At 44.1% G+C, this 24,353-nt stretch overlaps 1 protein-coding gene across 1 annotated transcript; it reads right to left on the reverse strand.

The window, feature by feature from the left end:
* Nucleotides 1–10,844: 10,844 nt before the first annotated feature.
* On the reverse strand, nt 10,845–23,054 carry NDUFA9 (NADH:ubiquinone oxidoreductase subunit A9). Its single transcript, XM_066183660.1, has 11 exons — nt 22,969–23,054; nt 20,686–20,856; nt 19,833–19,930; nt 19,577–19,668; nt 17,047–17,188; nt 16,588–16,690; nt 16,062–16,129; nt 15,851–15,927; nt 14,339–14,434; nt 12,467–12,533; nt 10,845–11,116 (listed from the first exon to the last, which is right to left on the reverse strand). Exons 1-11 carry the CDS (start codon nt 23,015–23,017, stop codon nt 10,949–10,951), a joined length of 1,131 nt encoding a protein of 376 aa, XP_066039757.1. The 5' UTR covers nt 23,018–23,054; the 3' UTR covers nt 10,845–10,948.
* Between the last annotated feature and the right edge of the window lie 1,299 nt (nt 23,055–24,353).

Genomic DNA, 24,353 nt, shown 5'->3' on the forward strand with positions numbered 1-24,353 from the left:
CCAACATAAGTTTCTGCCTGAAGACAGCACACTGGGGGTTAATAATCAAAACTCCCTGATCACAATCCCTAAGAGAGAAAGGGAATATCCACATGTAATTTCATTTGCTGACTGCCTCTTAACCTCATCTTCTGGTGGGGGACTTAAATTTACCAGGTTTCTGCTGGAAATACAATGCTGCAGAGGGGAAACGAGACAGGAGGTTCCTGGAAGAGAATTTCCTGGCACAGCTGGGAGGGAGCTGACAAGGGAAGGCACCAGAGAAGGACTGGTGGGAGATGTGGGGATTGGAGGCTGTCTTGGACAGAGTCGCGAGGTTTTGATTCTCTGAGAAGTAAGGAGGGGTGCCAGCAGAACTTCCACCTGGATTTCCTGAGGTCAAACTTTGGCCTGTTTGAGGTGAGTCCCAGAGTCCCTAGAGAGGCATTACTGAAGGGCAAAGGAGACCAGGAAGGCTGGAAATTCTCCATGAACAAAATCCTACAGGTGCAGGAACATCCCCATGGGCCAAAAGATGAGACACTGGGGAAGAAGACCAGCCTGGATGAACAGGGAGACTTAGCTAGAACCCAGGACAAAAAAAAAAAGTTGTTCATCACCTTTGGAAGAAAGGGCAGCTGTGCCAGAGGACTGCAAGGATGTGGTAGGGATCTGCAGGGAAAAAAATCAGATGAATCAAAGCCCAGCAAGAACTTGAACTTAAAAGACGTTAAGAACTGTTCTGCTACCAAATCTTCAGCCAAAGATACTGCGGGCCATTGAAAAATGTGCTCTTTGAGGGGGGGTTTTATTTCTATTTTTTCACAGGGAGGATAAAATAAATTCTAGAGGTGTTGGGAACACAAAAGAACCATTCAAGGAAGAAAGAGACAAACCTCCAGGTTATGCAGGAATTTAGGCAATGCTAACAGAGACACAAAACAGCAAGGCCCCTGTTTTCTGAATGTTTCCTAAAGTCTTGCAAATATTTCAGTGTTTGGCTTTGTGTTTACTACACTTCCACTGGACTTACCTGGCTGAACTGTTGCCTTGCTTTCACCTAAACTCGCAGTGACCTCCAAATTTTTGTGTCACTTTTGGCAACTGGGGGCTCCCCCTCCTGGCTGCTAAGAGTCCCCACTCTGGTAGCTCCATGCTGAGGAATGCATTCACCTTCTTTCCCTGTGTGTTCACCCCTGAGAGCCGGCTTGAAGCTGCTCATTCAGCTGTGCAGCATCCAACTGAGAGCAACAGCTTCTCACATGGTCCTGAGCCTTACCCAGCTCTGAAGTGCCTCATGTTCAAGAGCAGCACAGGTTTTCCTGATCCGAAACCTCCCAGGGCTCCTGCTGTGGAGAAAGGAATTGGGATACCCCCTGCCTTTCCTCTGGACATAAGCCACAAAGTTTGCTCTAGAGCCATGCTCTGCAGAAGCCAGAGGACTTCAAGCCTTGGGACTGGGTGGAAGCAAATTTTGCAAAAATCAATAATTCCTTCTAAAAATTCTCAGTCCTATTGACAATAAGATGAAGTGTCCTTTCCTGTGGACTCCAGAGGCACTTCATTCAACCTTGAAACACACTCTCCCTAAACTCCAAAACTGGTTCAGGGAGATGTCAATCTGTACATTCCCTTAACCTTCCTGCCCCCATAACCTTATTTTCAAGGCTGAGGACCACTCAATGTTCCCATCTCAAATGGAGACAAACTTTCCTGCCCTTTTTATTGTTAAAGCAGTTACGTATTTTCAGGTGTTTTGTTGGTTTTTTTGTTTTGTTTTGTTTTTTTTTTTCCCCCACAGGCAGTATCTTGCATAAAACATCTGTTCTTTAAGTGGAGAGGACAAGGAGATCTGGTTGCTTTGTGGTTTGCTTGGTTTTTCATTCTCATTGCCAAAAATAGTTGATAGTTTCTCCTCCAGATATCACTTCTAAAATGCTGCTTATACAGCCATGACAATGAAGAGCCATCTCATTAGTTTGTTAAATCAGGCTTTTTCAGAAAGGCTGGGAAATAAATCAAAACAATTGGGTGAAATAAACGATTATAATTATAGAAATCACATGAAATAAACCAAGTAAACAGTGTGTATTCAGAGATCGATCAGAATTTCTCCTCTGTTTTGTGTTCAGACTGAGAAAGAATGAAGGCTCCATTTGCTGCTTGATTACAGGATGACTACAAGAGATCAATAGGACAAGACTATGAAGGCAGTTAAGAAAATCCTTTGAATGAAAAAAAACTAGGAAGAAAAAATGCTTACTTTATTTTGCCTAAGAAAATGAAATTTAAAATGCCTAAGAAGTTGAAGTTGATTGCTTCTTTGGTTTCACAGGAGGGAAAAATACGAAAGAGAGAAATTCGTAAGGTAAAAGACAATCCTGGCTTAAGAAGAACATATGGACTTGTTCATCTACACTTCCCAAGGAAAGATGTGGGTTGAAAATTGGGGAGAAGTTTCTAAGGAGCAGAACGATGAAGTTTTGGAACAGCCTTCCATGAGCAGGAGGCAAAGGAGCCCTTTTTTGACACAGGGCTTGAGTGGTTCTTCCATTGCAGGATTTATGGGCTGTGTGCTCTTTGAATGCATGAGAAATTACCCTAAACAACATTATGGGAAACTTCTACAGATCACAGGTATGAAACACTTGCACAGGCCTTACTGTTATTTAAATTATATTTTTTGGTCAAAGTTTGCTGAATCTTTCCTGTTCCTAGTAATCCTTTTGAGGTGATGAAATCATCAGAGTTAAAAAAGCCAAGACAGAAAACTGTCCAACCTGATGAGAGTTTTAAACTAAGAATGATGAAGGAGGGAGAGAGTGATCAGCAGTTTGGTGAAGAAATGGTGGATGGGGTGATCAAGCAAAGAGGCTGGGATGGTGTGAACAGAAGGGACCTTATTTGAAGTGAGGGGCCCAAAACTGGACACAGCACTCAAGGTGTGGCCTCACCAGTGCCGAGGGACGCACAGATGGCACGTCCCTAATTACCAGCATAGGCTCCTAAATCCTGCCATTGCTCAGTGAAATGCACAATAATCAACTTCACAGTAGCTTAGCAGGGTCTGTGCAATGCAATCTGCCATAATTGCACCAGCACGATGTTGTGAAGGACTCCTGCCTTACAGAGGGAGACATTGGCTTATGTGTCTGAACATTTAAAAGTGTGGACAGTTTGACACAGTCCCTGAAATACTGCACTGCTGCAGTGTCGTGCTTAGGGAAACAGCCCATCTGTGGAGGCTTCAAGCAGTCAGACACTTCTAAGGTTTCTGTCTTGAAAGGAAGAGGATGAACAGGATGAGAAATGACTTTTTATGCCCATTTATCATCTTTCACAGAGAAAGATGGAAGAATTTCTCTGTGAAAGATCAAATGACATAATTATAGAATCATGGAATTGCTTGTGTTGGAAGGGTTGAAAGATCATCCGGTTCCAACCCTGCTACCATGGGCAAGGACACCTTCCACTAGACCAGGTTGCTCAGAGCCCTGTGGATACCTCCATTCCAAAACATTCTATTATTTTAAATGAATAATGGTAAATGAAGGCTATTTTGTGTTTGCTGACACAGACAAGCAGTGCCCACCTCCAAGAGTTTAAGGCAGATTTAGCATGTATAAGGAAGATACTTTGGAGAGAAATATTTTGTCGAATAACAAATAAGAGCATGTTTGCCCTGCGTGAAGGTGATTCACCTCATGAGATAAGAACCTCATTATGGCCCTCCAGTGCCTGAAGGGAACCCACAGGAAAGATGGAGAGAGACTCTTGACAAGGGCCTGGAGTGACAGGACAAGGGGGAATGGCTTCACACTGACAGAGTTAGACAGGGTTAGATCAGATATTGGGAAGAAATTGTTCCCTGTGAGGGTGGGGAGGCCCTGGCAAAGGTTGCCCAGAGAAGCTGTGGCTGCCCCATCCCTGGGAGTGTCCAAGGCCAGGTTGGATGGCACTCGGAGCAACCTGGGATGGTGAAAGGTGTCCCTGCCCATGGCAGGGGGCTGGAACAAGATGAGCTTTAAGGTTCCTCTCAACCCAAACCATTCTGTGATGGTCATGTAAGACCTCACAATCACAGTTCCCTCAGAACTCACACACTGAAATTTCCTCTCTGTTTGTCCCATAGCTCTAAGTGTGTTTGCCATCATCTTGTTCTCAGGGCTTTTCCCCTGCAGGCCAAAAGGCCTGTTTTAATTGGGGTGTGTTCACCACCAGCATTTAATAAACAGTAATTACTTGAGCTTTAATCTGTTCTGCAGGTTCTTCTAAGAGGAACTCAAACCTTCAGGGAGAAAATCGAATGTTATGATGCTTTTCTGAGCTATAAGCAGACGAGGTTTTTTTGCCCTCCCTAAAGAGCAGCAAGCCCTGTCACAGTGTGACATAGGTAGCAAACTGTGAATCTAATTAAGTGTATAATTATGCAGCAGATTGCAGCACAGTGTGCTATTACTTAAACCAACTGACTTGCACGCCAGTCCCAGAGACACTGAACTTGATGCAGACTGAGCTGAACATAATAGGGAGCACTTCTAGGGTGGGGTGAAGAAGGAGCCAGGCTCAGTTCATCCACACTAACAGCACTTACACCCCTTCAGCAACAACAAACACCCTGCAGACACACAAATTCAAAGTCTAAAGAAGGTGCAAAAACAAGCTTGGGCAATGTTATGGAGTTGCTCATAAAGGTTTGCAAATATTTCTCAGCCTTTTTTGGATGTGGCTGGCAGTGTAGAGCTCTAGCACAGCAAATTAAAGCAAATTGACAATACCTCCTCAAATTGCCTCTGTAGGACAAGAATTTTCTCTTATATCAAACTCCCCTTCCCACAGAAGCATGAGCTGGAAGATGTGTGCCATTGCACCATGGAGCTCCCAGATTTGAGTCCTGACACTTGCATAAATAACACTTCCAGCGAGAGTTCCTGTTAAATAATCCACACAGAACTGACCTACATTTGCAAATCTCTTTTGAACCACTGCAACAGGAATACAAATGGAATTAGAAGCCAGCACTGACTTCAGAGCTCTGTGTGCCCACCACAGCAGGGCTCAAGTAAGGTGTGGTTTCAGCTTCAAAGATGCTGCCATTACCGTTATTACTTCAGGCACTTGGAAACAGATGGCACATTTCTGGGGAATTCTGCAGGCAAATACACACTGCCAGGTACCATTTTGCCTTGTCTGGGAGAACTAGGGACTCCAAGTAGATTCACAGTGAACAGATGGAAAAACACACTCCAAAGTAATGCCAAGCTCCTGAAAATCAGGAAAAACGTGGTTTGAAATCTGATCTGAGATTACAGCCGTGACTGATAACTGGAGACAGAATCTGCTGGTGTCAGGGAAGTAGAAAACAATTGCTAAAATCACATTTGCTACAGAAAGTTGAGCTGAACACCCAGGTACTGTCAGTGCTTGGTTTCAAGCAGGGAGCTCCATGCAAAGCCCCAGATTCCAGGCACACAGGATGGGATGTGACCCTGATCTGCCCTGTGGGATTCATGGACCCTCCCTGTCACTGGCAGTCTTTGGTCTTGCGCAGTTTGCTGAGGGCTTTTGGGTGGCTAACCGTGAGCAGCTCTGCCCTCTCAGCGCTGGTAATTAATTGCCAAGCTGGTGGATGTCCTCACCTCACCTGGGTCTCAGCACAAGGGAAAAAGGCTTCCAGTCTGCTGAATATTTAAAAAAACTCAGGTTATGTACCAGAAAATTAATGCAAAATGCACTGCACTGGAAAATGGGTACAGGGAGAGTGATATACAGATGGTTAAATAGCATCAACAAAGCCCAGGATCATTAACCAAGTAAGAAAAAAAAAAACAGAGAATGAAGGGACTTACATGTATTTGAATGGAAATGGAAAACTTGTGCTGTGATATGGACAGGAATAATGACAAACAGATGAAACCAATAGCAAATAATCTAACTTTCTGAAAACTACAGTTTTCCCTCTCTTGCTTTTTACAGGACACAGATGAAATTCAAATAAAAATTTGGCTCAGTGTTGCCAACTGATCCTGATTGGAGTACACTTGATGCAAGCAGGGCTCTATACCCCATTGATAACAATCACACTTGATGTTTCAACAGAGCTGCAGTTTCACAAAGAGGGAGGAAAATGAAAAGGTAAATCTAAATTTATCTCCTGACTTTAGAGAAGTCAAGCAAAAAAAGATGTGAATGATAGCAGTGCGGTTTTTTAAAATTATCTTATTATTGATTATCACATTCTCACCACACAAAGTTTTATCAGAACTAATCAAAACCCACAGCAACAGATTAAATTCTTCTGTCTGTTCTCTGATTTAGTTTCTCCCTAAAGAACCAATTAATTGTCCCTTAAATAGCTCCAGTGTCCAGACCAGCTCTTCTTTCCATTCCACCAGACACTACAGAATAAAACCATTTCTTCCTTTTCAAATTCTTCCTCCCAAGGTGGATTCCTGCTGCGCATGCAGTAAAGCCATGCTTGAGCACACAGCCAAGGAGGGAAGAATTTCCTCTGCATTTCTGAATTTTCTCCTTTTCAGCAAGAATTTCTTCGCAAAAAGGGTTATCAGGCATTGGGATAAACTGCCCAGGGATGATGAGTCTGTAGTTCTAAAATGAAGTCAGTAGCCTGGGTAAGTCAGATTAGGAATTTCAGACTTAAGCCAGTTTTTGAAGACTAGCATAAAAAATTTCAAATATTTACAGCAAAAGAAAATTAATGGGGAAGGGGATTGTTCTTTACTTTATGCTGTATCACTAGATTTTTCTTCTTTCAAGAAAACACAAGGATGTGAGAGGCTATTCTCCTTTTGTTAAAGATTCATAAATGCACTGAAGTGCAGGCTGGGAAAACTCTAAAGGCAGAAAAAAAAAAAAAAAAAAGAAAAGGAAGAAGGTGGCCTGGGGAACAAAAAACATGGAAAAATGACCGGCTCTTTCTTTCCTACCCAAGCCCAACTTAAGGGTATAAAGCACGGGGTGTATGTGGGAGAAACAGGTAAGAAAAATGCTAGCAAAACTAGAAACAGGCGACCATCCTTTGCTTTCGTTTCCACTCAATTGTGTTATTAAATTACTGCTCTGACACATTCTTGGGACACAACCTCTGCTTTGCCAAGCTGCCCTCAGCCTTCAGAAGCTCAAAAAATGCAGTGGCAGCACCAGCTTTATTCTAATTAACAGCAACATTAGCTAGAGGTGAAATTCCTAAGAAAATTGTACCAACAGAACATGTATGTGCTCCTATTTTCCACCCTTGCCTCAGTAAGTCCTGTTGGCCAAAGACAGGGTACCAACTCACAGAGAAAAAAAACCCTGCACTTTACCCACTTGTAGAAAGACTAGGACACAAGTTTAAGCCTTCCACACCAGTTAATTCCCTGGCAGGGAGACAACACAAACATCTTAACAGGGACAAAATGAGGCACTGATGCCATTATAGCCCTGAGAAACCAGCCATAAGACACAAACCCAGAAGAAATCAGATGTCTCCAGGGGAGAATTCTTCAGCTGCTGACTGAAGCTCCAGGTTGCAAAACCACCCATTCTTGAATTCGTAAATCCCACGACAAATACTTCAGACACCAAAAAGGCAAAAAAGTACTGGCACTGCTGGCTGAAAGGGAAGCAGCAGCTCACCAGAGCCCCCCCAGCCACCACTGCCAGGGCCAAACTGACCCCCTGCCATACACCTGCCTCCCTCACTCCCACCTAGGGCTGCTTTAGGCAGCTTGTTGTCACCTTTGCCCAGAGTCTTCCTTTCAGCCACACCTGAGCACACTTGAAAGGCTCCTCAGGTGCAGGCAGTTGGACAAATCCCTCACAGCACCTGAGGTGGCCCTCTGGCAGAACCGGGTTTCTCTTTCTTGGTACAGGCTGCTTTGACCAGGGACCAGAAGCTGAGAGGCACCTCCTCCATGTAGAGGAGGCTTGCAAAAGTAACGTGCAGGGATAATCTTGAGACAAGTGAACTCAATGGTTTTAAAGCAAGGAACATGCACCTCTGTTGCCAAAATCTCAGAATGGTTGGGGTTGGAAGGGTAAAGATCAACTCATTCCAACTCCCTGCCATGGGCAGGGACACCTCTCACCAGCCCAGGTTGCTCAGAGCCCCATCCAGCCTGGCCTTGGACAATTCCAGGGGCAGCCACAGCTTCTCTGGGCAACCTGTGTCAGGCATGAATGGCATCCTATCCTTCAGATGTGACAACTCTGCTTCAGTGTTATCTGTAAACTTCCTGAGGGTGCACTCGATCCCTTTGACTACATCATTAAAAAAGGTATTAAATAACAGAGGTCCCAGTATCAGTATGAACTCCTGAGGGACACTGCTTGTCCCCAGTGTCCATCAGGACAGTGATCTGTTAACCACTACCCTTTGGATGTATATAAACAAAAAAGACTTTGAAGGGAGGTATTTAATGCCTTTTTAATCAGTAGGATCAGCCCAGAGGATGAATATTGGGCAAGGAGGTTCTGGAAGAGGTGGATGGAAAACCGGGATCAGGATTTGCTAAGCAGCAGCTCCGACTGCTGGCGATTCAGCGCAAGCCAGGTCTGTAGCTATAGGGGTAAGGCAACGGACACATGTTGCTATAGATGTTTCTCCAGCTGCGGATTCCATATCCTGCTCCAAGCCAGAATCTCGACAGCAAAATCACTGACGTTCCCTAGCGAAGATGAGAAAGGCAATTTCCATTCTGTAGTTTGCAACATGCCCAACTGGTGTTATGCTTTTCCAAGATGGAATGGTGTTTGGAAAAAAGAAAAGAAGCCCTATAGCAGCATACCATCTCTGTTCTCAGTTCTGCCACCAGCTTCCCTTTGCTCTTTTGTCAGTGCCCTTCACCTTCTGCTCCCCTACCTCAAAGAAATTATAATAATATTCTCATTAATTACTCAGAATTTGCATGACTTTAAATGTGACAAGTCCTCTGATCTCATTTCATAGAATCATCTCCATGTGCATTCCTTAGGGCAGAGAGAAAAGAAGAAATGATAGCAGGGAGAGATAGGTAACTACAAAATAATTACTGCCAGCAAGAATGCTCCTCTCAATCATTAAAATCTGCCCTCAAAGCAACTGGAGAAATCTTTAAGCTTTTCTCAGCCTGGAGAAAAGGAAGCTCAGGGGGGACCTTCTGGCTCTGCACAACTCCCTAACAGGAGGGGACAGCCGGGGGCGTCGGGCTGTGCTCCCAGGGAACAAGGGACAGGACAAGGGGAAACGGCCTCAAGCTGCACCAGGGGAGGCTCAGGTTGGACATCAGGAAGAATTTCTTCATGGAGAGGGTGGTCAGGCATTGGACGGGGCTGCTTAGGGACACTGGAATCCCCACCCCTGGAGGTGTTGAAGAAACTACTGGATGTGGCACTCAGTGCTCTGGTCTAATTGTCAAGGTGGTAACCAAAGATTGGACTCAACAACCCTGGACGTCTTTTCCCACCTTAGCAATTCTATGGATTACAGCAATTCTGTACTCAGAGCTGTATTACAAAGTAAAGGAATTGCTTCAGAAAGGTAACTAAGGAGAAATCACAGCATCATTTCTGCATGGTGGGAAGCGGAAGTGCTGTGTAAGGCAAAGTATTGTGGTGTGATGCTCCTCTTCACCCATATTCCTGATGTGGAACAGCTGCTTCAGGTATATTTCTCATGGATATTAATCTCTTTTCCACTCTCCAATAGCCATCTGAATTAAGATCCTGTAGGAGAGCTCAGGGGTGCAACTGGAAAAAACTGTGCTTTGAGGGGGGGTTGGGATAAACCACTGCACCAGGGAAAACATTTCCAGAACTGGCACCTCACATTCCAACACTGCCTTTGCCAGCTTTTCCTGCAGCACTTTGCCATCTGAAAATGGAAACTGCTTGTTAGCCATGCAGGGCTACGTGATAATTACATCTCTCTGTACTCTGGTGAAGCTCAGGAACATGAGTGCTTTCACAGCAGGATGTGAGCAACATGCAATAAATCAAGATCAGGGCCACACTTAGCAAATGAGTGCTAATGAGACTGCAGAGTTAGGGTCTGATAGAGAAAAGCTGGCAGTCAAAAATAATAAAAGTTGAGGCTCAAATTACAATATGCACTTCGCTTCCAGTTTGCCCTAGCTTTTGAACTGGCAGAAAATAGGCATTGAACTTACATTATCAAAAGAAAAATAAACAATCCATGAGAGCCAAATTTAGTATTTCCTTCGCAGGCAGGATCAAAAAACTCACTATCACAGGAGCCCACCTCTTTTTCACAGAGTAAACATTAGCAGCAGCAGTTTTGATGCGGAACAACAAGATGTGGAAGCTCTTGAAATTTGAGAAACACTTTGCCCAAGTGTTTCACAGTAGTTTGGCAGTACAGAGAGAATGAGAGATTCTGTTCTCTGGCTACAGCAATCAGCTAAGGGAGCTTGCTGGAGGTCTTTACCCTGGAGAAAGGGAGGCTCGGTGACCTCGCGGCTCTCTACAGCTCCCTGAAAGGAGGCTGCCACTTTCTTTAAGACCTGTGTTCAGCGTAGAAAACCAAGTTCAGAAGAGTCAAAAACTTAAAACCAGGGCTTTGTGTGAGATCTCACAGTCTGAGTTAGTGGCATTCCCAGCAATCCCTACTGGAAAGGGCACGTTCTGGGTGACCTAGTCCTGAACTGCAACACCCTTGAAACCATTTGAGCACCTAAAGCTCAGTGATACATTTGCTTTGAGAGCCAAGGGAGAAAGGGACAATTGTTATGGCACATTCCCTCTAGTCCCAACCTTCAAAACATAACGATGCTCACCAGCTAAGCAACCGTGTTATTTGCTTTTGTGGCAGAGAGAAATTGTGACAGTCCCCCCTTAACTGAAAAGACAACACTGGTGAAATACAGTTTACATGATTAATACATTTTACTCAGTATGTACACAGTTCTTCAAAGAAGTTGGGTCATCCAAAGGCAGTTTAAGAAGCTTTAGGTATCCCCCTTGCCAGCTGTTACATGGGCTGTGTTTTTGGCTTTGCTTCCTCCAGCTCAGCGTCCAACCAGCGGAACCTGCGGTGACGGCGCAGGACTTCGATGGCTTTTTGTTCCAGGGGGGTTGGTTCAATTCCCAGCTCTTCAAAACCAGGGAGGTCAGGAAATGTCATGTCTGTTGTGTGAAACTTCAACAAGAATGGGGAGGGTAAGAAAAGAATAAAAGATAATTCACTTGAAATGAACAGCTTTATACCCAATGCAATCATTCTCCTGCCAAAAGAAGTAGAGGAAGAAGAAAGATTCAAACAGAACTGTGGCATAATTACACAAGGTCTTGTGTACCAAGACCTTCAACAGGCCGTACAGGTATTCTACATCCAGCAAAAAGTCCTTCAGGTTTTAATCCAGGAATTAATAACATGCCGGAAGTGCCTTCCTTTTCTCTCCATGCATTATCAGGGAGCATCGCATCGCAAAATTAAGCAGAACTCCCTCCAAGGCTATACTTGAACTCCAATTATGGATATTCTGATCTGTCAAGAAAATGTGTGTTGAATTATCACCTTTGGTAGATTGTTTAGCTCTGTTTATGGTTTAGAATATGGTTCTGCACAGGACAAATGGTTAATTCTATTACTGTATTTGCAACCCATATGTCTTAATCCAAGAAAACAGAGGTTTCTCTAATGCTGGTGTTTCTTGAAAGGTCTTTTAACTCAAACACATCTAATGTTGTATAGATTATTTAAGTCTTGAAGAAAAGAGAAAAGTCTTGGAAAGAGGAACAATCAGACCCAGAAGTGACATAGAGAAACTCCCTTTTACACTACTCATGCTACAGCTGCCTTGCAGCAGCTTTAGCGATTTGGTGCAGGCTTATTTTATGAAATTTAACTCAAGAAACTACAAAGGCAGCTGGAAGAAAGTTTTTTGGAGATATTACAATTATATCCTGGGGGACAATCAGGTTAAGTAGGCTATTGATACTGTGTTATGACAAAATACATTGAAATCCAATGCTGCAGAACAGTTGGGAGAGTTACTCCATAATTCAGAAAGCAGAAAGTTTACGGAATGTGCATGACTATCTTTGCTAGCCTACACATATGCCAAATTTTGACATTAATACTTGCCAATTCCTACTTTTTCCTTGTTTGCAGTTGTTTTTTTGCAAGTTATTTCTCCACCCTCATGAATACACTCTGAGAAGTCAGGAATAAACATGAAGTGGCAACATTCTCCCAAGAAATGCACTTGAATGTTAAGTGAGATTTTGGAATGTGTGCAGGGTGTTAGTTCAACTTCAGCTGTTGGAAACACCATTCCCTGGATGATGGAAGTGGTTTTAGTGCATCTAGAGGTACATAAAGGGACTAAGAGCAGGGAGCACTGCCCTCCTCACTTTGCACATCCAACCTCTACTTTTGGCTGTTTCCAACCCCACGTGTTTTTGGGAATGCAAAACTGCAAGTGAGAGTTACAAATGCACAATGAAACATTTCCCAAGAGGGATTTTTGGCTGGTCCCACACTTACCCGATCCACCTTGTCTCGTGTCAACCACGGTTCAAACGGATTCATCTCAAAGAATCTTGCAACTAAACTGTGAACAGAAGAAATACGGCAAAACTGCAGTAATTTATCCAGATACACAGAAATCTGGTAAAAATTATTTCAAACTTAATAGACAGTGTGCAAGAACTTGCTCTGAAGCTGTTCTTGCAAGCTCTGAGCTCATTAAAGCACTAGATGCGCCAGCCACCAAGTTCTTAGTTGTGTTTCTGGTAATGAACTGTTCCTGAATTATCAGATCCTGTATTATTTTACTTTGGATGGAATGGAGAAGCAGATCTCTAGAAGTTAAAATGAGCGTTAGTGGGTGGGGAAAGTAAACCCCACATCCACTTCCCCACACACCAGAGGGTTTAGTCTTGCCCCTGCCTTTCATCCCAACTCTGTTCCCTGCAGTGTAGGCAGCAATACAATTAGTCACGAAGCTGGATTCAAAGCCTCCAGGAGAAAACAAACTTGTTGACAACTCAATGAGTTATCAGCAACACAAACATGCTGGTGGAATCTGGAGCTATCTATAAAAAGGGTGAAGATTGGGATATCTGCAGTTTTCAGAAATGAGGTTTCCTTTGAAAGAAAGGAAATCTGATAGAGAAAAGAAAATAATGCTACAGCTCTTGCTCAGTGTCTCGAGACCAACAGCACAATCTCTTACAGGCAGGACCTCTTGCTGAAGTGTTCACCTGCCAGATTAGGATGTTACTGAGTTACTGCACATCAACACAACCAGGTTCATCTGCCTTTTAGGTGCATTCTTTTCTCAAAAATATGAGCTATCACTTAGTTTAGCCCATAAATAAAAAAGCGTAACATGGACTGCAGCAAACGTGAATAAAACAAAGAAGCACCCACAGAGCCCCTTTTTCACAAGCTGCTCTGGGTCACCTGAGCCATGTTATAACCTGATGCCTCTTGCAGCCAACAGAGGAACAGCCACTACAGTTTAGGATGTTCTAAAAGTGTTAGCCATCAGCACTGCCATGGATCCAATGCTGAGTCCTACTGGCACGAAGGTTCCAACTCTGGTGACTAATTAAGCTTACTAATTTACATTTTACTAAAAATGAGGAGGGTCAGGATGCCAAATAATAACACAGCCCCATGGTGCTGAGGGCTACTTCTGAAATGGCATTTGGGATAGCTCTTCAGAAAGATACGACTATTCCCTAAGGATCAGGCCCAGGCTCAGTAGCAGATCCTTAAGATTGTGCACAAAAATCTGTCACAGCCTGTAGTCAGCAACATACACACGTTTTCCCTGTGGTATTTTTTAAAAAAATTTGGTTTGCTACTAATTTTATCAGATTAGGACCTTTTGCTACTTCTTGGCTCAGCAAACCCATTTAATCACAGAGTCACTTAGGCTGGAGAAGACCTCCAGGATGATCAAGTCCAACCTTTGCTGATCACCACCTTGCCAACCAGACCAAAGCACTGAATGCCATGTCTAGTTGTTTCCTCAAAACTTCCTGGGCAGCCCATTCCAGTGTTCACCCACCCTTTCTATGAAGAAACTCTTCCTGATGTCCAACCTGAGCCTCCCCTGGTGCAGCTTGAGGCTATGTCCTCTCATCCTGTCCCTAGATGTCAGGGAGAAACGACTCTGGAATGAACAGCTATGTTAATTCACTAAAAGTATGCATTTCATGTACCAACCCATCAAATATAGGCCTGTCCCTGAGCTGAAGGCTCAAAACTGGCGAACGAGTACCTCAGGAATGGCAACTTCTGCAACCCCACCATGTTAAATAACAACTGGGCAGAGTAAAGAACCCATGCAACAGGTATTTATGCTCCTGTGCTGCCAAGAGCTCACTGAATGAGGGTCCCACTTACTGGTAGAGAGGCCGTGGCAGGGGGTAGGGAATGAAGGCGTGGTGGGCAACAGCGTAGATGTACTCAACCATGTCGTAAAGGAGGTATCGGTGAGGGCTGCAAGGGAAAGCAGCAAATGTCACACCTCAGCCAGCTACACTTCAGTATTTGCACCAAGAGAAAAAAAATCTTTGAAACCCTCCACCCCCAAGGCTACAAAAAGCCTGTTTCTTCAATCCAAATAATTTTTCAGCAGAGACTCCCCTGTGGTTCACAGGGAGGAGGTTTATCCTGGGGGACTGCAGCCTGTGGAAGGGCCCATCCAGGAGCTGGGAAGAAGCATGGAAAAGAAGTGGCAGGAAAGAACAGTGGGGATTTGGCTGCTGGCCAAGGCTAACCCACCACCACCACACTGGATGAAGTGCATTCTGTGTGCTTTGAAGGAACACCTGAATGTGCCTCCTTCCATGCTGACTCCAATTTTGAACTCAAGACTTCCAGCACTGTGACAGGAGTTTACTCAAGCCCACTTGGAAGCCAGAAAGCAAATGGAGAATTAAGGACACTTTACTAACAAGACATCCCATCTTTGGTAGGAATTGGCTGTAGGGATATTGACTCACTTGCCTTTACTTGACTAAGAATATCTTGTTCTTTTCAAAAGCAAGATGAATTGTCCAAAAAATGCATTCCCCCTCTCTCAAGATGGAGAGAATGAAGCAGTCTTCCATCCACCTGCCTAAGAGTAACATAAACCACTGAGAATTCCCATTCCTTTCTTGTTCAGATTCTGCCTTGGTATTTTAGGCTCTCTAGATGACTGAGCTGTTCGGTATCTCCCTTGGCTTTCCAGGCAAATTTTTGCCATTGCAAAACATTCTGAAAAGTTCCGTGACACCACAAGAGCACACTGCTGAGCAGTTTGATAAACCCAGGATCTCACAGATGCCAAGGTCTGAAGGCATGAAAACTGAGCCTTCAACATGTTCTTCAGAAAAGTTCCAAGAGATCAGAGAATCATGGAATGGTTTGGGTTGGAAGAGACCTTGAAGATCATCTCATTCCAACCCCCTGCCATGGGCAGGGACACCTCCCACTAGGCCCAGGTTGCTCAGAGTCCCATCCAACCTGGCCCTGAACTCTTCCAGGGATGGAGCAGCCACAGCTTGTCTGGGAAACCTGTAAATTCAGTCCCTAACTGTAGATCTACTGCCTCAAAGTCATTCTAATTCCAGGTGGTTTCCAGACAGCTTTACCAGAATTTTCTCCAAATCCATGTTGTCGCATGTTTCCCTAGCTGCCTATTCCTTTGTGTGCACATACATCACATGAAATGCAGTGGGGCCCAGATTAGGATTTTTAGAGTGCTCACAGTAAGAGCCTGAGCCATTTTTCCTCCCAAAAAGGAGGTGGAATTTACTGCAGCTCAAACTGAGTGCATGGATGGAGAAATTAAATGTACTGTGCAGCATGCCAAAAAATGACACCAAAAAGATGTACTACAGTTAATTAGAATCAGAAAAAGTGACCTACCCAGCCAAGGCATATGTTTTTCCTTTTGCATCAGGATTCTTAATTGCATTAATAATTGCCTTTGCTACATCAACCACCTGTGAGGAACAAAGTCCAACAGTTACCAAGAGAAAACAGGAACACATGCACACACTCTTCTTTCAGAGGTGGTTTACAGACCAACACATCCACCCACCAAGGATTTGGGATTGGGATTTCATGGAAAACTTACATAGACTGGTTGCTTGACTGTTTTTTTGCCCAGAGCAAGAAGAGGCACACCACCAAACCAGCGCATGTCTGATGGAAAAAAAGAGAGAATCTGGGGATCCTTTCAGTACCAGAATAACCAAGACATTTTACACCACACTGAGTGTGGATTTCCTCTGAAAATTGACTTTTCAATTTTCAAGAATTGGGAAGAATTCCCAGCCAATTGCAGCAGCATTTCTTTCAAGACACATATAGTTTCCATATTAATAGCAATGGGAGGGCTGCATTTGCCGTTTCTTTAGAGTGGCTCGGTGTCCTCCCCTCAAAATAAAATGATTACAAAAGTAAAAACAAAGAGCAACATCTAACTAGGTTAAGAAAGAATTCTATCAAGGGGTGAGAATTTAGTATGTTGCTATGTATCCCATACACTCCTGATAAAAACACACCTGGTCTGCTTTCCAGAAGCAAATCCCATTTTCTCTCTGTTCTCTACAGGCAGTTACACAAATCATACATGGGTTTACTACTCCAAGAGTACCTACTTGCATAATGATTGAGAAATCGGTCCTCTCTCCCAAACATCTCAGAGGGCTTCAAAATTACAGCATCTGGAAATTCTTCCCTCACTACATTCTCTCCAACAGCCTATCAATTAAAACAAACACATTCATTAGATCCATGCTGAACCAAGCAGAAGAGGATGCTTTTCACAACAGATGGCATCCTTGACTACAGAGCTGAAAGAAATTATGCCACCAGTAGTACAAAAATTATTTTTATCTAATATTATTTATATCTAAGCCATTTGATCCTCGAGGTGCTGCACTAAGATAAAGGTCTCACAGAAAGCCCAAACATTTCTCAGCAGCAGAAAAGAGTCTTTAGTAAATTCGTACACTGATTTCCTTCAAACAGACCTAGCTGGGGGGAAAAAACCAAACCCACACTGAACACAAAGTACATTCTCAGGAAATAAATATTTAAGTGGATTCCAGACTTACTTTGTTCCTGAGGTATTTGGAAGGACTCTTCATGCTAGCATTCAGGTGAGAGATATGAATGAATTTTTCCACACCAGCTTCCTTACTTATCCGTGCGATAGTTTGAGGAATATTTACAAATTCATCTTCAAATTTGAAGTTTCTAAAGCAAGGCAAAATCCAAATATTACTTTAAGAGCAATCAACAATGGCTGCCAATCAGCCCAAAATCAATTATTATGTATTACTTGAACGTATTATCAAAAACCTATACTGACACTCATTAGAAACAAAATTTCCTTTAATGAAGGACTCTTCATATAATAAAGATTAGAGGCAAGTGAAATTGCAACTGTAGTCTTCAATTTTAGCTTCGCTGCCTTTTCACCTGGTCAGATTAAATCAATATGAAAAATCCTCTTGCCCACTTGTCTGTGACAAATAGAAAACTGCCAGTGAAAGTGAAAACAGATTACTTTTATTAAAAGAAGCACTCCTGCATCTTGAACCCTGAGCAAGGCTGTATTTTTACAAATCCTGTTCAAAATTTGCCTTGATTTGACATACTAATTACACTACAAAGAAGCTCAAGATTTCTGAGTAGCACAAGTCAGGGCAGATGCTTGGCAGGGGAGAAGCAGACAAAAACAAACCAAAGAACACAGAGGTGCTCATGCAAATGGAAAAAAAAAATTGTCAGAGCATTTAGAACCATTTCAGAGTTGAAAGGGACTTCCAGGAGAAGCAAGAAGAAATCACCCCTCACTCTATGACATTCAGGGGGCCTAAATCAGGGGGTTATACTGTCAATCAGTTTGGTATCTGATCAAGAACAATACAGAAGCTCTGTCTCCACACAGAACTGACCTTATAGGCTGCCAAGAGTCCCAAAATTCTTTCCAACCATCCCAAGACTGCAAGAAAGAGAACTGGCTTCTCATGTCATTGTATTGTCCCTGTAAGCACCCCTGCATCTTGACCATTTGCTTTGGGTAACAAACATCCCCATCTTAAAAACCTCCCTCTGTGACCTTATCTCCTCCCACAGCTCTTCAGATCCCACTGGAGTCCAAAGAAAGCCTTAAAAATACAAAGTTATTTTTGAGCTTTCAATAACTATCTGATCCTGGGAACCATCACTCCTGTTCTGCTCCCCAAAATAGATTTAGAAACACACGAGAATGAACAACATCCCTCCTGTAACCATGGAGTTTCAAACAACTCAGTACACACAGAGGAGCCTGGACACAAGTACAAGGCAAGGAGGAAAGTATTTCATGGCAGGCTTTGCTTTTCTGGACTGATCTGTCTATCTAATCTTGCTCTCCTTCCTCTCCAAGTCCCTCACAGGCTCTGGGATGATTACAATGATTACTCTGACCTCGTATTTAACAAACCAGAGAACATGATCTCAGGGTTTCAGCACCACCACTGATCCCCACATGCATAAAATATGTGATCAACACATTCGTGCCACACAGTGGTCAAGTTTTGTAATGTCTGAAAGTTTTAAACATGGATCAAGACTTGTCTGTTTGAATCTAATGAAAATGCACAGAGAAGAAAGTTTGGGGAATTTAAACAGAATGGAACTTTCTGTTGTTGTCCTCAAACTTCCTTTTAATAATAAAATAAACTCTTTTCTATAAATCATACTTCTTACACGAGTCCAGAAATGTTGAACCTCAAAGGGCTGTTCATTGAAAAAAGGACAACAAAAGCATCAGGTTTGTAAAGAGAGATGAAACTGGGGTCTACATTTGTTTCTGTCTACAAATTTTGCTCTACCAGAGCAAAAATTATGCACCATACAAAGGCAAGTCTCACCATTAAATTTTTGTCAGGCAGTTCTGCACAAGGCTTTAAATAAAAGGAACATAACTGCACGAACACACACACAAAGTGGTTGCAACAGGTATTTTTAATGTAAACTATGGGAAATTTTAAATGGATTTCAAAAAGGAACTACTCTAAGAAATTATTACCAAGAATGATTCTGTAGCTAATATTGTCTGTGCCAAAATTCTATCAAGGAATGATGTTATTAGTCATAATCTTAGGGAGTCTCCATTAGCTATTCCTGTTTGATCATGGCTTTTCCTAGCAGGCTACAACTCATCACTATGTCCAAGTGACAGGATGAAATCTTGCTTCTGTGATAATGTAACCATAAATATAATGTAAATAAGAGTTAAATATAAATAATATGTCAGTGTAAATATAAATATAAGAAATTGGTGAGTCTCTGTCATCTATAGGAAGGCACTCAGGGACCCCCTATGAAGTATGTGAAAGCAGCACATTTGAATTTTCTGACAGAACAAAAGTTGCACACTGGAAAATTTTGGAAAGAATGCACTTTTCCAAAGCAGATCACAACCAGGACTGGAGTCAACCATTTAAAGAAATTTTACATGCAAAATGTTGGGGTTGTCTTTTCACAGAAGCCAAGAACATTGGCAACATCACTGCACACACAGGCTGCAAAACATGGCTACAATACCTGGTGCAAATCTATCACATACAGGAAAAAAAAACAAAGGAAAATTACTTTGTTTCCCATTCCTTTCCGATCAGATTAATGACCACGTTGCTGTGCTCCACGGCTCTTTGGATGGAATCTTTGTCCTTACAGTCCCACTCCTGCAAGCAGAGCATCAAATGGGGAAAAGATGACATAAGGTGTAAACAGGCATCACCAAAGCAAGCTCCTTCACACCATTGCCATTTAAAGGCTGAACAACAGCTGGAGTTGTGTCTTTGGGAAGGATTACCAGGGGGTTGTGCTTCATCTAAGGCAGACTCACCATGAAGAGAAGCTGCCCCAGGTCACCCATGGGCCGCAGATACATCAGGTCATACTGATCACAGCGATAGGGGATGATGACTTGAGAGCCAATGCGACCTAAAGGGCCACAAAAACCCCCAAAGTTTCAAACAAATACATCCCTTTAAGGAGACGAACTTCTGAATAAACAAAACTCCCTTCTCTCCCCGGCATTAAAGCACTATAATTAGACGTAGATATCCTGAATGCATACCTGCAAAACTAAAAGTAGAACAGAACTAAAGTTCTTCTTGAACCTACATAATTCAAATGCTTAAACAGGATTCTTTCCTTAATATTTAGGCTTGTTAGACAAAATGTCAAAGCTTGTTAACAAACACCAAAAATGGTGAGTCCTATAAACACAGAACAATGCCTAAAAAATTGGAACATATGCAAACATATTTACATTTTTTAAGTTGCATGAAAAGAAAGAGGGGGAAAAAAGCAGCATGGGTTATTTTCCAAAATTTAAATTCAAAAGGGCAATTTTGAAGAATTCGAATCAAACCCCTGCAAACCTTTCAGTAAAATGTCTTAACAAGGCTAAAAACAGAAGACTCAAACACATGCTGTAGCTCTCCTCAGACATGCATTTTACAGAGGAGTAGGACTTCTTTTAATGACCCGAACATTCAAAAAGCTCCAAAGTTCCCTCAATTAAAATACTTTTTACTCCTTGTCACACACTGGAACTTAAGCAGACTGCAAAACACTTTAAAGATCCAAAATGCCAGAGACTTTGCTATCACCCTGCAACCTAAAGACTACTAGTTTCATTAAACATTTTTTGGGGTAGTCATTTTAACCAATACTCCCCTGGTGAGCATTACCTAAGCGGTTGACAACGTATCGTCCCAGGAAACCTGTGGCTCCAAAGACAGTGGCCACAATGCCACTGACAGACGATCTTCCACTTCTGCCATGAGGGATCACAGCGTGATGGACTTGCCGGTGCTGCTGCAACACCGACGGTGCCGCAGTCAGGACAGAAATTCCATGCCCTGCAACAGGGAACAGGAGAGATTTTGGGACATTAACAGGGACGTGGCACTGCTAACTCACAGCTTATATTGGTTTTCTCATCACAGATCCTTTTTCTCTAATACCCCATGCTGAGACTCCTGATGGGCTGTTTCAGAGATACCTGGAGAGGTCAGAGGGGAGCAGGCCTGGGAAATTGTTGGTAAAGTTAAGGACCAAACTGAGACAGGGAAGGAGCAGACAAAGGCTTTCAGTTCTTAAAGAGCAAGTAAAGCTTACTGTGAGTTTAAGGTGAAGCAAGTCAAGAATACTCAGTAAAAATGTAAAATATAGCAGAGGAAGCAATCCTCCTGTATCACAGCTCTGAAGAGAAGAGATAGGGAGAGATGCAAAGAGCCAGATCCATGATATGTGGGATATTGCCTCAAAGCTGGTCCTTTCCTCAAGGGGCTACTTGGGAGCAATGGAGGCAAGACATCATTAGGATACTGATATACAAGAGCATGTGGTGACAGGACAAGGGGGAATGGCCTCACACTAACAGAGAGCAGGTTAGATGGGATATGAGGAAGAAATTATGAGGGTGGTGAGGCCCTGGCACAGTTTGCCCAGAGAAGCTGCGGCTGCCCCATCCCTGGAAGTGTCCAAGGCCAGGTTGGATGGGACTGGGAGCAATCTGACATTTGCACACTGAAGAAGGTTTTATCCCAACATGGTTAGGGATTATCAGTTACACAGGGGCACTAACACTGCAGACACAATGTCCAGAAGATCCAAAGGATAGAGTGAGTTGAGGCATAAATTATATTCTGTTACCTCAGCTGGTAGAACTCAAACCAGAAAGTCCAAGCAGAATTTCAGTGCTTGAAGGAGGTTTTTCACTACCCAAAAGTCTGTCTATGCCTGTTCTCCCCATACCCCACAAACTGGAAAAATATTGTCCTGAAAGGCAGTTTGAGAGCCACTCAAAGTTAAAAAATCAGTAATGATTTATATCTTTCAGCTACTCAGTGGATTTTTTGCTGTTACTTCTGCAAAAATTATTGGTGGCAGGCTCTTCATAATGCCTCTCCACTGGGACACCAACAAATAATATTTAATTACAGTTTTGTATTCTCCCACTTTTGTGTATTTCCCTGTTGTGCTTACCTTACACTGTAAGCTGATTAGTGATGAACGTTTTCCCTTGTTCCGTAACTCTGTGAGGTCTCGCTGGCGTAAATTATCACCAGCTGTGGTTATATGCCCAATCACTGCTTCCAATTCCATTTTCCCAGAGCAGCTGTGGCTGCCCCATTCCTGGCAGCGTCCAAGGCCAGACTGGAGGGGGCTCTGAGCAAGCTGGGATAGTGGAAGGTGTCCCTGCCCATGGCAGTGGGGGGTTAGAACTGGACGATCCTTAAAGTCCCTTCCAATCCCAATATGACTGGAATTGTCATTCCAATCATCTGCCATTCTATGAATTAAAATTCAAATATCCACCGCAAACCCAATGTGCCTTTTTCTCTACCCAAAAGTTTGCCTATCCCTCTTCTCTCCCAGCTCCACGAACTGGAAAAAGACACCATATCTCCCATTTTGTCCTGAAAGGCAGTCTGACAGCCACTTAGGTAAATAAAGAACACACTGCTCCCATTAAAACGGTATTAAATTCCTCCCCGCCCTTTACCAACAAAACCCGTTTACCATCTCCCATGTTATTCAAGCTCAGAATCAATCTAAACGGAGGCAAAGACCCAAATACACGCTTGAAGTATAATATCGGTAGCAGAACTTTACCATAAATCATGGCCCAAAGGTCACAGTCACCTAAGAGATGGCAAAAGGAATCCAAACTTCTAGCTTACAAAGCAGTGACAGCCTCAGCGCGACACCCGCAGCTACACCCCGAGCCCTCTGCGCTCCAACCCCCAGCTCCTTAAGGAGAAGGGAGGCCGAAACACGATCATTTCCGCGCCCGCAGAACATTTTTCGGCAGCTCTTTTCCAGCCGCTGCGGTGCGAGCTCCCCTCGCACAGAGCCGGGAGCGGAGCGCGTCCCGGGCTGGGGCAGAGCCGCAGGGACGGCCGAGCTCGCTGAGCCGCGGCGGGGCCCGGGCGGGCCGTGAGGGGCCCGGCGGCGCTGACACTCACCTGCCCTTGGCAGCCGCAGCCCGCGAGCGCAGCGCGTCGCCGCCGCCATCTTGGCGTCTTCCTGGGGCGGGGCTGCGCCTGCGCGGGGCGGCGGGCACAGCGCGGCTGCGCGGGGCCGGGCCGCGGGGCCCTCCCTGCTGAATTAAGTTAATTAAGTTAATTAAGAAGCCGCGGAGTTCATTAGCGTGCCGGGGATTGTGGGGCTCCTCGTGGCGTAGTGTTGCCGTGTCAGCCGGGCCGTGGCACTGAATGGTGCCTCCAGTGTTTCCTTCCCCAGGGTGTAACGGTAACTCCAGGCACGGTAGCTCCATCGCCAGCCTGGGCAGCCTATTCCACTGTCTAAGAAAGAATAATTCTTAAGTGAAGAACCGCTTCGTGGTGTCCAACCCGAGCCTCTCCTGGCGCAGCTTGAAGCTGTTTCCTCTTGTCCTGTGCCTTGTTGCATGGGGCAGAGCCCGACCCCCACCTGGAAGCTCTTCGGATTAGCGGTGGATGTGATACTAGACCTAGCTCAGAAGGAAAGTGCGAATCACCAGTGTGTTTGGCCTGTTTGCAGCCGGCGAGGGGAAGATGAGGGCCTGGCTTTTCCCTGGGCACTGCCAGCGCTCATAAAACCGGCCGTACGATGGCGGTGTGGGCTTGCAAAAAAAAGGAAACGCCGCGGGCCTTGCTCTAAACCACTCCAAGTGCACAGCCAAGCTGAAAACGTCGCTGCTCTCCAATCCACTGTGTCACGAGAAAGAGGTCTCGCTGATCTTCCCCTTCTAAGTACAAACTCTTATTTGCACCACGCTCAAACGGCAACACGAAGTCCTTTGTGCTAATAAATGTTTTTACTCTGGCAGAGTCCGGCTACAAACTTGAAACCATCCGGCAAAAACACAGCTCACAAAAGTGCCCGCTGAGAAAGCTCCTGCTGCTTACAACTTCAGCTGCAGCCGAAGTACACACCCTACTATCTGCACTTTCCTCCTCAGCTCAATGAACCACCACCATCCTTCAGCCTCACAGAACCAGGATCCGGACGGAACAGCAGCAGTGACTGCTCGCACGCTGAAGGTACCGGGAGCAGAAAGTTCAACAACTTGGCTTTTGCATTCCCACCGGAACAGTTCAACAGCTCTAACCAACTGAACTGCCTATTAGGGAAAGCCATTAAACATCACTAAGACCACTGAACCCGCAGATCCAAAATTGGTTTCTTTGCCAAAGAGGGGAACTATACAACTCATCTCAAAAGAAATTAGATCCCCTCTTCTGGAATAAGCAACATCCAGGAAATGAGCCCCTACAAAGGTGCCAGAACACTGTTACTGGGCATTACCGGCCAGGAGCACTCCTACCAGCTGTACACCAATCCTGAGCATAGCTGCTCACCTTGCCTG

Source organism: Chamaea fasciata, unplaced genomic scaffold, assembly GCF_029207755.1.
Source record: "Chamaea fasciata isolate MVZ Bird 193981 ecotype frontalis unplaced genomic scaffold, bChaFas1.0.hap1 SCAF_5, whole genome shotgun sequence".
In the NCBI taxonomy this organism is placed as follows: Eukaryota; Metazoa; Chordata; class Aves; order Passeriformes; family Sylviidae; genus Chamaea; species Chamaea fasciata.